At 29.0% G+C, this 13433-nt stretch overlaps 2 protein-coding genes across 2 annotated transcripts in view; both read left to right on the forward strand.

Annotated features, from left to right (window-relative positions):
• The window catches only part of LOC126742291 (LDL receptor repeat-containing protein egg-1-like), a 51453-nt gene that overhangs the window by 16879 nt on the left and 21141 nt on the right, over positions 1–13433 (forward strand). The window lies entirely within an intron of this gene.
• Positions 6635–8006, forward strand: LOC126742293 (uncharacterized). Its single transcript, XM_050448924.1, has 2 exons — positions 6635–7103; positions 7162–8006. Exons 1-2 carry the CDS (start codon positions 6689–6691, stop codon positions 7950–7952), a joined length of 1206 nt encoding a protein of 401 aa, XP_050304881.1. The 5' UTR covers positions 6635–6688; the 3' UTR covers positions 7953–8006.

The raw sequence follows: 13433 nt of genomic DNA on the forward strand, positions 1-13433 counted from the left end.
AACCAAGTTTCCATCTAGAATCGATAGGCTAACGTTCAAGTATCATTGAATTTGCCTAGAAAATTATGTGATCATTTTACAGTTAATAGGCAAATTTTTAAATAAATATCTGTATAAGATAAAGAAATTGATGTCTATTTAACGTTGAATTTGTCTAAATAATTCCGTTATCGTTTGCTGAATCAAAGACAAATCCTCAATCAGGTTTTTACCTAAAATCGATAAGCCAACGTTTGATAATCATTGAATTTGCCGAAAGAATTACGTCGTCGTTTGACAGTAACAACGTCAATTTTCAACCGAATTTCTACCTAAGATACAGCAATTAATGTGTTGTGTTCTGACAATTAAGTAAAGTTAAATCTTTACTCAAATTTTTACGTAAGATCCAAAAACTAATGTTTGATTATCGTTGAATTTGATTAAGGACTTATGTCGTCATTTCACAGTTAAAAAGCAATTTTTTAAATTATTTTTTATCTAACGTCACTTTAACGTAGTATTTCTCCAAAAACTATTCCATGGATTGATGATTTGAATACAAATCTTCTGAATACAAATGGTCTAATGATTCAAATAAATTTCTTCCGAGAATCAATAAACCCATGTTCGAATATCATTGAATTTGCCTATGAAATTACGTTGTTATTCGACAGTTAAAAGTCACATTTTTGACTGAATTTCTACCAAAGACTGAGAAAGTTACGTCCGTTTACCGTTGGATTTGTCCAACAAATTATATAATACTTTAATGGTTATAAGACAAATTTTTAACCAAATTAAAATCGATAAACCAACGTTTGAGTATGATTGAATTTACCTAATAAACTATGTCGTTGTTTCACGGTTAAGACACAAAACAGAAAAAACTGTGAACATTTTTAATTGATTTCCTATCTAAGGTAGAGAAACTGATGCGAATTTGTCGTCATGAATTGATGGTTTCAAAACAAAGCTTCACCCCTGTTTCCACCTAAGATCAAAAAACCAATGTTTAACTATCTTTGAATTTACTTCACGAGTTGTACTGTCGTTAAAAGATAAATTGTTAATTAATGATTCCTTTAATAATTGAGTAACTGACGTCTATGTAACGTTGGATATTTCCAAGATCATATTTTTACGTTTTAAAGATAAATCTTTATTCAAATTTATACTTAAGATTGAAAAACTAACGTTTGATTATCATTGAGTTTTCCTAAAAATGTATGTAATCGTTTGATAGTTACACGGCAACTTTTTAATTAATTTTATAAAACATTTCTTCTCTTCTTCTCTTTAACTAAATTTTTAATCTTAGGTAGAGCAACTTACGTCAATTTCACGTTGAATATCTCCAGCAATTGTTTTATGGACTGACGGTTTAAAAACAAATTTTTACTATTAGTAAAATAAAGCAACGTTTGATAATGATTAAATTTGCCTAAAAAATTAATTAACTTTTACCTTACTACCTACCTACTAAGTCTTTGTGACGTCAGATTAACGTTAAATTAGTGCAAGAAAATACATCATAGTTTGATGGTTAAATTATAAATCTGCTTTCAAATTTCCACCTAAGATCAAAAAACCAACGTTGAATTATCATTAAATTTGCCTAAAATTTACATTGTTGTATAACAGTTGAAAGACCAATTAATTTTTAAGAAGGCAAAAAAATTAAACGGTAATTAGGAAGAATATAATTTAAAAAAAACTTTTAAATCTTAAAGCAAATATTAAGTATGTTACAAATTAAATACTTGTAACACTTAAGATTATTTATTTATACTTAGATAATTGTAAGTTACCAAAGTACTTAAATGCTTAGAATTATTATTTTGAAGGTACTTAAGTTTTACTTAATTTTAATTGCGTGAAATAAATATTTTTAAATTTTAATGCATTTTATTATAGTAACTAAATTTCTACGTGCATACGTAAGATATGCACCTAAAATTGATACCGATAAAAACCAATGTTAAGTATAATTAAATTTGGCTAAAAAATTATGTTATCGTTTCACAACTAAAAAGCAAATTTTTACCTAATATAGAATAACTGGCATTCATTTAACGTGGGATTTTTAAAAAAAGTAACATAATAGTTTAATGATTCAAAGTCAAATGTTTACCCCAATTTCTACTTGAGATCAGAAAACCAACGATTATCATCGAATTTGCCTAAGAAATTATGTCATCGTTTCACAGTTAAAACGCAATTTTTAATTTATTTTTTATCTAAGGAAGAAAAACTAACATTAATTTAACGTTGGCTTTTTTCAGAAATTACGTTATGATTAATAGACAAATCTTTACCCAAATTTCTACCTAAGATCGAACATCCAACGTTTGACTATAGTTGAATTTTTCTAAGAAATTACGTCGTTGTTTGACCGTTAAAGGACAAATGTTTAATTCATTTTCTATTTAAGATAAAGAACTGACCTCCGTTTAACGTTGAATTTATCCAAGAAATAACGTACTGGTTCAGAGACAAATCTTTAACCAAATTTCTTTTAGGAATTCAACGTTCTAATATCATTAAATTTTTCTAATAAAGTACTTCCAATTGTTGCTAAAAATTTTTTATTTGATTTATATGAATTTAGAGGAAAAATCCAGGAACTAAAATATTATTTAATATTTACATGGTAATTAAGTTATCTAATTTTTAATCTAAAGTTTAATTTTTCTTGCTCGTTTTCTATGTATACCTACACTTAGCAGGTTAATATTCAAAAAAATACGATGTGGTTTGATTGTTAGTCCACAAATATTTACCCAAATTTATACCTGATAAACCAACGTTTAATTCTCATTGAATTTGCCTAAGAAATTACGTTGTCGCTAAAAATCGTCGTTAAAAGACAATACTTTAACTAAATTTCCACCTAAGACGAAGCAACTATCGTCCGTTTAACTTTAGATTTTTTAAAGAAATTATGTCATGGTTTGATGGTTAAAAGACAAATCTTATCCACTTAAAATTGATAAACCAAAGTTTGATTATAATTGAATTTGTTTAGGAAATTACGTCGTCATTAAAAGACAAGCCTTCAGATATATTTCTAACATCAAAAATGGATTTGCCCAGGAAATTATGTTGTCATTTGAAAGTTAACCCTTTAAGTCATGGTGTACACTACAGTATACGCCTACTTTCATAAGATTTAATCCGTGTAGCTGGTTTCGAATAGGTGATGGTAACGTTGTACACGAAAGTGTTGTAGTGTCACTTTAATTCTCTAGCATCAAGTACAAATATTAACGTTTGATAATATTGATGTTTGTGTGAACAGTTTCCCGGCATATTCTCATTAGACACGTGCTTCTTTAATGTTTACAAAGTTTTTTACGCTATTTTTTTTTACAAAAAGGCGTCAGATATTTTTATTATAATAATTATTAGATCAGGTAAGCACAAAATAATAGTATTTTGCAAAAAGATTATTAGATAAGTAGATATGATGAATTAAAATTATATACAATATAGTGTACGTCATGACTGACAGATATTGGACTAAACCATTAGGGGACAACGAGTTGCTTGAACTCATCAATGGGGATGATTCCGAGTTAGAGTAATTGGGGTTAGAGGATGACAACGGTTGGAAAGAAATAGATAATGTATCCTCAAGAGGGATAATAACATAAAAAAAGTTTTATTTTTCGAGTTATTGCAAACAAATTCTTGTATTTTAGATGAACTTTTTGAGAGTCCTATTAGCCCTTGTCTCTATGACTTGGAAGATTCTTCATTCAATGAAGCCATCCCAGACCCGAGTGTAAGCTCCGAAAAATCTGAAGTTGCTTCTTGCCAGACAGCCTCTGAATATGCCAAGCAGTATTTTGATTCACAAAATCTTATACAAAAAAAAGATATAAGGTGGATAAAATGAGTGTATGAAATGTCATCTTCAATTCACTTTTTTCAACCCTCTCAATCCGAGGTAAGAAATTTGCCATCACCTTTGGATTTTTTTCCAAATATTTTATTGACAAATTGCTAGAGTCCTGTATGGAGAAAACAAATTTTTACGCAGTACAAAATGCTGTAGCTAACTTTTCAGCCACAGCCGTTCCTGAGCTGAAGACATTTTTTGGAATCTTGCTTATTATGGGAAATTTAAGTTATCCAAGGCCAAAATTTTCTATATCCCTAATATCTGAAAATATGTCTGTGAATCGATTTTTTAAGATAAGAAATAACATGCATTTTACTACAGAGGATGACAAAAATTCCGCAGATCGTCTATGGAAAATACGACCTTTATATAACTCCATAAAAAAAGGTTCAACTTGTTGGATCCCGAAGAAGTATACAGTGTGGATGAACAAATAGTTCCATTCAAAGGCTCCCTAAATATAAAACAATATATTAAAAATAAGCCAACAAAGTGGGGCATAAAGTTATTTTTATTATGTGGAGAGTCTGGAATAATTTATGATTTTATCATTTATCAGGGTGCCGCTACAGAATTAAAAACAAAATATCAATTATTTGGCCAAGGACCTGCTGTTGTTATGCAATTGTCAGAACGGATGCCATTACAATCTAAACTTTTTTTTGACAACTACTTCAGCTCGTATTGGCTTTTTGAGTGGCTATCTAAAAATCAACTTTATGCAGCCGGGATGATTTGAAAAGATCGATTTTCCAAGGCACCATTTACGGACCGCCAGGAAAATAAGAAAAAATTAGAGAGAGGAATCATGGAAAAACTTATGTGTCAAAATTCCGGTGTTATCTTGACCAAATGGGTCGACAGTAGTGTGGTTACTCTTGGTTCAAATTTTGTTGGAGTTTCTCCACATGACATGTGTCAAAGATGGGATAAGAAAAATAAAAAATATATAGAAGTTCGAAGACCAAAAGTAGTGTCACTTTACAATAATAGAATGGGAGGTGTGGATAAGTGCGATTTTCTGATCTCCCTTTAAAGGTTCTTTATTAGATCAAGAAAATGGACATTTCGATTTATTTCACATGCCTTAGATGTGGCTGTTGTAAATTCATGGTTAGAGTACAAGAAAAATGCTGAAAAGCTTGGTGTACCTAAAAAAATGTCATTGATCTAATTCACTGAATCTCTTATATTATGTGGAAAAATACCTACAAAGAAACGAGGAAGACCAACGACTTCTTCAGGTGTGGCAAGTCCTCAAAACACTCCGTTGATACCTACTCAAACCATTAAACAAATTAGACCTGTCTTAGATGTACGTTTTGATAATATCGGCCATTTTCCTATATTTTGTGACAAAATAGGGAGGTGCAAAGAAGCTCAGTGTAAGTCCCGCACATATATAAAATGTTCTAAATGTAATATATCTCTTTGCGTTAATAGAGAAAGAAACTGTTTTCACGGTTTTCATATCAAATAAACTGATATAAAGTAAGTTATAGAGTATTTTTTATATACACTTTGTCAATACTTGGTCATGGTGTTCACATCTCTAACCTTGACGATCTAAGGTCATAGAAATCTGCAAATAGTTTTAAAAATTTTTAAATATTACCAACAGTTAAAAAAAGCACAAACAAAAATGTTCACAAAGCGTTCATAATTCGTGACTGAAAGGGTTAAAAGACAAATGTTAATTTTCTACCTAGAATAAAGAATTAACCTCCGTTTAACGTTGAATTTATCCAAGAAAAAATCATTTAATTTTCATTAAATTAGTAATTTAATGAAAATTAAAAATCATTTAATTTTCATTAAATTTGCTTTAATCCAACATTCCAATATCATTGAATTTTGCTAAGAAACTACTTCTAAATATTTCTAAATTTTTTTTAATTTGATATGTAACTAGAGGAAAAATCCAGGGACAAAGTTAGTTAAGATTGTAATTTTTTCAAGAAAGTTGAGGCTATGATTTCTTTCTTTGGGATATTTTATATATTTCAGGCTTCAAGTGCCATTTTGATGAAATATTTTTTTTAGTGTTTAAGTCATCTCAAGTTTAATTTTTATCGCTCGTTTTTATGGTATTTAAAAAACACTGAACAAGTTAAAATGATTAGATTTAATAATAAATGAGCACATTTCAACAACAAAAAAAAATTAACTCAAGTGAAGAATTTTACCTTGATATTGAAAAATCTTTTTTAAAAATGGATATTCTAGGAACAAACATGCCCATATCTTTAAAATTTAGGAAGTTTGTTTTTAATCAAGAAAATAAAAAACTAAAAATAAATTAAAAACTCCTATGAATAAAACCTCCGAAACTAGAAAGAATAGAAACAAACAATAAAGGACAAATACAAACTTGAAAATTAAAAAGCAACTTCTTCTAATCAAATTATTAAAGTTTCAGCTTTTTCCCACATAAAAACTTAAGAGAGAAGAAGTCTTACTTTAAAGCTCCTAAGGACCATATTATCACATTTTTTTGCAATGCTTTAAAATCCAAAACGATAAGTAATAAAATGCAATTTAACTTATTATATTATTATAAGTAAAAAAAATCAACTTCATGCTTATCTTATAAAAAAATCTCTATTATCACAACTGCATGATCTTCCGCTCTCTCTCCTATCAATAAGTACTACAAACGAAAATGTTCAATTATCCGTGAAAAAAAAATAATCAAATTATGTTTACAAGGTCACGACTATCTCACAAAAACGTTCAAATTTTTTAATTAACCACTTTAGGTTCAGTCGTGGTTTATCCGTTATATAAGTAACACATTAGAAAATGGTAATCGAAGATCTCGACGGCCTCTTACGTCCTCACATCAAGGGAAAAATAATCGATAAAAAAATCACAAGACTGACAGCACCCGGTGAGAACTATGGCAGTTTAATGTTAAAAGTGGATCTTATAGTGCAAAAAGATGGTGAACAAGAAGAGGTTTTTCATGCTGTAGCTAAATGTGTACAACCCAATAAACATATGCAAGAAGTCTTCAATACTCCTACGACTTTTAAAAATGAAATTGGATGGTACGAAGAGGCGATTCCCACTTTAATTCAGTTTCAACAAGACAAAGGGGTGGAACATGTTGCTGATTATTTTATGAATTTGTTTGGGGCACGAGTGAGTGTTGACCCTAACAGCGAAAATGTGGACGATACTGCTGTCATACTTGTGGAAAACTTAATTGAAAGAGGTAAATTCATCTTGTAGTCAGAAATAGTTTTTCAGAATGTTTGTCTATTTTTTTTTAGGTTTTAAGAATGCCTCTCGCTTAAAAGGATTTAGCCTAATCCAAAGTCAAGAAATCCTTAAAAAACTAGCAAACTTCCACGCTACCACGATAGCCTTAAAATCAGAAAATCCTGAGCTACATAATAAGAAAATCAAACAGTTTTGCATGCAAAAAGACAAATTCGAGCCTCCATCTACGAGTCTATTTGATGCAGCACTACGGTTCCTGGAAGAACAACCTGACACTGCTCCTCACGTCGATTTAATAAAGAAGAACTTATATACTCCCAAGGAGGAATTTTGCCGTCAAAATGACCCTCTATGGACAACTGCAGTACATTCCGACTTCTGGGTGAACAACATAATGATATCAGAAGACAATCCCCCCAAAGTGATCATTTTGGACCTTCAAGTTTGCTCGTATGAGTCAGCGTTGGCAGATTTAGTCTTTTTCCTTGGAACCTCATTGGAACATGAGGTCAGTGAGAACCACTTCGATGACCTAATTCAAGTTTATTATCAAGAGTTTATTAAAACTTTGAGGGAATTAAAGTTTGACCAGAGCAAACTAACTCAGTATACACAAGAGAATTTTAAAAAAGAACTTGAGAAAGAAGGAAGAAAAGAGTTCAGCCACGTAATGTTTTTCATACCTGTTATAACGGCTGTTAAAGAGACAATAACCGATCCTACTCACGAAGAATATAATCTAGAGGATGGACTGAAAAACATGTTTAATGTTGTTTGGGAGCATCAGAAGGAGAAATATAATGTAATGATTAAAAATTGGGTAAAACATGGATGGCTGTAAAAGTAACTTGTACATTTTAAATTATTATTAAATAAAGGCGATTTTCACTTTGAAGTTACGTGTATATTATTTCATTGGCTGCTTAATAATAGTGCCTTAGTTATGACTATAATTGTCAATCTGAGTCCAAAATTTGCCTTACAACTAACTCTCAATGAATCTATTTATTTTAGTAGAAATTGGTTTCAAATGAATTAGTTTGCTTTATATTTATATATAGCCCTATCTGGGTCTTAAAATTAGAAGTGGATAAGAATATAGTTATGTCTTTCGGGTATAAAAGGTATAAACCCGCTATGGATGAAAAATACCATTTCCAACGGATCCAAACACTTCTTAGAAAATGAAACAATGCTATATAAAATAGATGGAAAATGGAATTTTCATTTATGTATCCCTTTCTTATTTTAAAAATTTAAAGAGGATAGAAATAAAATTATGTTTTTCGGGTGTACTTATGCACATTATGGAAGAAAAACACTATTTCCAGCTGTTACCATTATGCAACCACTAGTTAGAAAATGAAACGATGATACATAAAATAAATAGAAAAATCGAATTTTCATTTATATATTTCTATCTTAGTCTGAAAATTAGAAGTAGATAAGAATGAAATGATGTTTTTTGGGTATAACTAGACACGTTATAGAAGAAAAACACTATTTCCAGCCCATCAAAATATCAATCAATCAATCAAACAATCAATGCTTTATTATCATAAAATTTAAAATTTTGTCGACAAAGCTATTATTTAAATAAATCATACAAACAAAATATACACAAAGACAAAACAGCAAATACAAATATATAAAAATAAAAAATACAACAAAACATACAAAAAACTCAACAATTTTATAATAAAACCATGATATAAAATAGGTCGAAAAATCGAATTCTCATTTATGTATCCCTATCACAATCTAAAAGTTAGAACAGGATAAGAATTAAATAACGTCCTTTGGGTATAATTAGACATATTACGAAAGAAAAACACTAAATCTAGCAGATTCAAACACTATTGAGAAAATGAAACGATGATATATAAAATAAGTTTGAATTAAATAAAATTGAATTTTCATTTCTATATCCCTATCTCAGTCTAAATATTAGAGTGAAATAGAAATGAAATTATGTTTTTTTGGAAATAATTAGACTTACTGCGGCAGAAAAACACTATTTATAGACGATTCAAACACCATTTATAAAGTAAATTGATGATATAGAACATAGATAAAAAAAAATTTTAAAAACAACACCCATTTAACCATAAGACAGCGTTTTGCTTCTAGTATAAATTTTTAGGTTAGTTTCAATTTCTAGGTATATTTAATTAGAAGACTATCTTGCAAATGTCATATATGTAATTAATTTTTTTTACTGAATCTTACGTTAACCCGGCGTTAATTTCTTTCCTCTAGTATCTGTAGATTAATGGCTCACAATATCATTTAGAACGTTAATTTCAAATAGAGTATTACGTCAATTTTACCAATTATCAATTGCTTTACCACTAAAAGACAACGTCTATTTAGCCTCAATACCAAATTTGTCAGCAAAAAAAAATAACATTATGGTGTTACAAAAGTGTAATTGTTCATTATTCTCATAGTTTTTGTAGTGTTTGGCTCGAATTTTGTACTTTAATTCAATTAGTTCAGTTTATTTATGGTTCTACTGACGTTTAGTTTATTATTTTTACCTATAGTGTCTAGTTTTTAAGAAGTTCATCTTATTCCAAATTTGGTTTATATAGGTTATATTATTGTAAATACCTGCAATTTCTAGAATTTACATGGTTGCTTCACATTAAATAATAAAAGTTTACACGTATTTCGCTCTAGTTAGAGCAACATCAGAGGCCTTCTTCCATTAATCACGTTGCTCTGGTGACTTTTTGCATGGAATAATCTGCTGTTAACACTATGGTTCCTTCAACAATGTCTATTTTTTGACCTCGAAACTTATTATTCTAAGTCAAATAATAATAATTAATACGCAACATTTTTAGCATTTGCTTAAATAATTCGGTAAGTTTTTTTTTAATTTATTTAACTTATGCGTTTTTCAAAAAAATATATTTCTTTAATATCAATCCTTTATATTTTCTAAAGGAGTTGACCGATTTTCAAAAAATGAGCAGCAACCTATAAAGAATCTATAGCACTTTTTAATAAGGTAAATTTATATTCATTTAAAAAAAATTAGGGGATAACACCCCCACTTATGAAGACGCTGACAAATAAAATTGACGTGTTTTTGGGTTTTCTGAAAAAAAAATTCCCCAGTAAAAGAAATCCTTCAATCTTTATATCTTTCAATTATCTTCTTAGTTTTATTGATATGAACAATTTGTTACTCTTAGGGAAATCAATAAAAACGACAATTTTAAAAATAAATTTAAACTTTCAAATTAAAATCCCTCTTTCTCTCTTTAGATACAGTTGAAAATTCTTAAAAAATTAACCTTAATGCAGGTGATTTAGGTTCTGACGTTAATATTCTCATCATTTTAAATATTGAAAAATGCTCTGGTAACTATACACATACCAGCAATAAATTAAAATCCAATACTCTTTTATATCTGTTTCTCATAAATCCGACAGAAAACGTGCAAATAATATCGCTTATTATTCAGATTGCTCTGCATGCCATCAAATGCCCCTGAAAGTGCAAAAACATGCACCGATCTCAGCATATTAGCGATTCTAGTTAACGTCAGCATGAGCCGAACGGGCGGTCGGTCATTCCGGTCCAGTAGATGCTTGTTAATTCTGATTAATAGCACGGTGTCATGATCATCACACGATCTGATCGACTTATTGCAATTACATGGCCAGTGATGCGTGCCTCCCCTCGCCTCCACCACGCTCCCTTCGCTCTTCTACCGCGATTAATTTCTATTTTCCCCCCTTGGGCACCGGGATTTCGTCAATAAGTAGTTTGCCGATCGTTTCTATACTAGAGAAATTGCTATGAAGTACGTATCATTACGATATTATACTTTAGTTTCTTATAAGTTGGATTCAGTACTTCTATTAATCAATCACGCTGTAACCAAACTGCATCAATGTTTAAAAAAATTGTTTTCATGACTCTCATCTTTGAAATGTATTAGTTGACATTAAAATAGGTTTTTAACTTAATCATCAATTGCTTCAATTAGTTTCTTAGGCGGCGGACAAACTGCATCAGCATCTAAAAAAATTTTAATAACTCTTTAGAGAATCACGATCTTTTGTTAATCAACTTTTATTGCCAATGAAATTGATTTTTAAATGTCACATTGATTACTTCGATTAATTCATTAAGCTGCAAACAAACTGCATCAATGCCTAAAAAAAGGTTTAATTAGTTGGGCTGCAGAAAAACTGCATTAGCGTCAAAACAATTTCTTTGATAAGTCTGTAGAAATCATAAATCTTTTTTTAATTAATTTTTATTGTCATTGAAATTGATTTTTAACTTCCATATTGAAAACTTCCATTATTAAATTAAACTGTAAGCAAACTGCATTAACGCCTACAAAATTGTTCTCATATCTACTGCCTTTAAAGGCGTTAAATGACATTAAAAAAGATTTTTATTTTATACATCAATTGATTTAATTAATTACTTGAGCTGCAGGCAAACTGTATCAACAATTAAAAAAAATAAAATTGATGAGTCTTTGGAAATCCCGATCCTTTTTAATCAACTTTGATTGCCATTAAAACTTATTCTTAAATTTCACGTTGATCACTTCCATTAATTAATTAGGCTATAAACAAACTGCATAAACGCCTAAAAATTAATTTTTATCTCTTAAAGGCGTTGATTGAAATTGAAATTGATTTTTAATTTCTGCATTGATTATTTTCATTAATTAATTAGGCTGTAAACAGACTGCATCAACGCCTAAAAAATTGTTTTCATGACTCTGGTCTGGTAATGTCATTAATTGCCATTAAAATTGGTTCCTAAATTCCACAAATAGATTTTTAATATATATATTATTGACTTCATATAATTATTTAGGCTTCAGACAAACTGCATTAGCTCCTATAAAAAAAAATAATTTTAAAGGTCAATAAAATGAATTTTTAATTTCCATATTGATTACCCTTATTAATTAATTAGGAGTTTGTTTAGGTAAACAAACTGCATCAACGACTAAAAATTTGTTCTTATATTTTAAAGGCGTTAGTTGACATTGAAATTGATTTTTAATTTTTGCATGAATAGCTTCAATAAATTACTTAGGATACAGACAAATTGGATCAACAAATTTAAAAAATTATATAAGTCTTCGATCTTTTCTTTCATAATTTTTTATTGCAATTGAAATTCATTTTTAATTTCTGCATTGATTATTTCTATTAAATAATAAGGGTGTACACCAAATGCATAAAAAATTTAAAAAAACTTTTAGTATGTCTTTAGATATTACAATCCTTTTTTTAATCACTTTTAATTGCTATTAAAGTTGGTTCTTAAATTCCACATTGATTACCTCTATTAATTAATTAGGCTGTAAACAGACTGCGTCAACGTCTAAAAAATTGTTCGCATGCCTTTTGTCTCTTAAAGGCATTATTTGACACTAAAATAGATTTTTGATATTTATATTTTTGACTTCATTTAATTATTTAGGCTTCAGACAAACTGCATTAGCTCCTAAATAAAAAAAATTACTGTAAAGGTCAATAAAATGAATTTTTAATTTCCACATTAATTACCCTCATTATTTAATTAGGCTGTAAACAAACTGCATCAACTAAAAATTTGTTTTTATATCTTAAAGGCGTTAGTTGACATTAAAATTGATTTTTGGCTTAGGCTGCAGACAAATTGCATCAATAATTAAAAAAATCACAATCCTGAAAAATACAATCCTTCCTCTAATCAACTTATATTGCCATTGAAATTGATTTTTAATTTTAGTATTAAATATTTTCATTAATTAATAGGGTGTAAACCAAATGCATCAAGAATTTAAAAAAATCTTTTGGTGTGTATTAGAAATTACGATACTTTTCTTAATCACTTTTAATTGCCATTAAAATTAATTCTTAAGTTCCATATTGATTACTTCTATATATTAATTACCCTGTAAACAAACTGCATTACCGTCTAAAAAATTGTTCTCATGACTTTCATCTTTTAAATTCGTTAGTTAATATTAAAATAGATTTTTAATTAATTCATCAATTATAATTGCTTCAATTAGCTTCTTAGGCGGCGGACAAACTGCATCAGCGTCAAAACAATTTCTTTGATAAGTCTGTAGAAATCATAAATCTAAAAAAATTATTTTAATAAGTCTTTAGAGAATGACGATCTTTTTTTAATCAACTTTTATTGCCAATGAAATTGATTTTTAAATGTCACATTGATTACTTCGATTAATTCATTAAGCTGCAAACAAACTGCATCAATGCCTAAAAAAAGGTTTTATTAGTTGGGCTGCAGAAAAACTGCATTAGCGTCAAAACAATTTCTTTG

The sequence above is a fragment of the Anthonomus grandis genome, chromosome 11 (assembly GCF_022605725.1).
Source record: "Anthonomus grandis grandis chromosome 11, icAntGran1.3, whole genome shotgun sequence".
Classification (NCBI taxonomy): Eukaryota; Metazoa; Arthropoda; class Insecta; order Coleoptera; family Curculionidae; genus Anthonomus; species Anthonomus grandis.

Bases quoted from the DNA above. Each gene is read 5' to 3' on its own strand.
- LOC126742293 (XM_050448924.1), top strand. From the start codon at position 6,689: ATGGTAATCGAAGATCTCGACGGCCTCTTACGTCCTCACATCAAGGGA. The intron at 7,104-7,161 runs GTAAATTCATCT...ATTTTTTTTTAG, and splicing joins GGAAAACTTAATTGAAAGAG to GTTTTAAGAATGCCTCTCGC.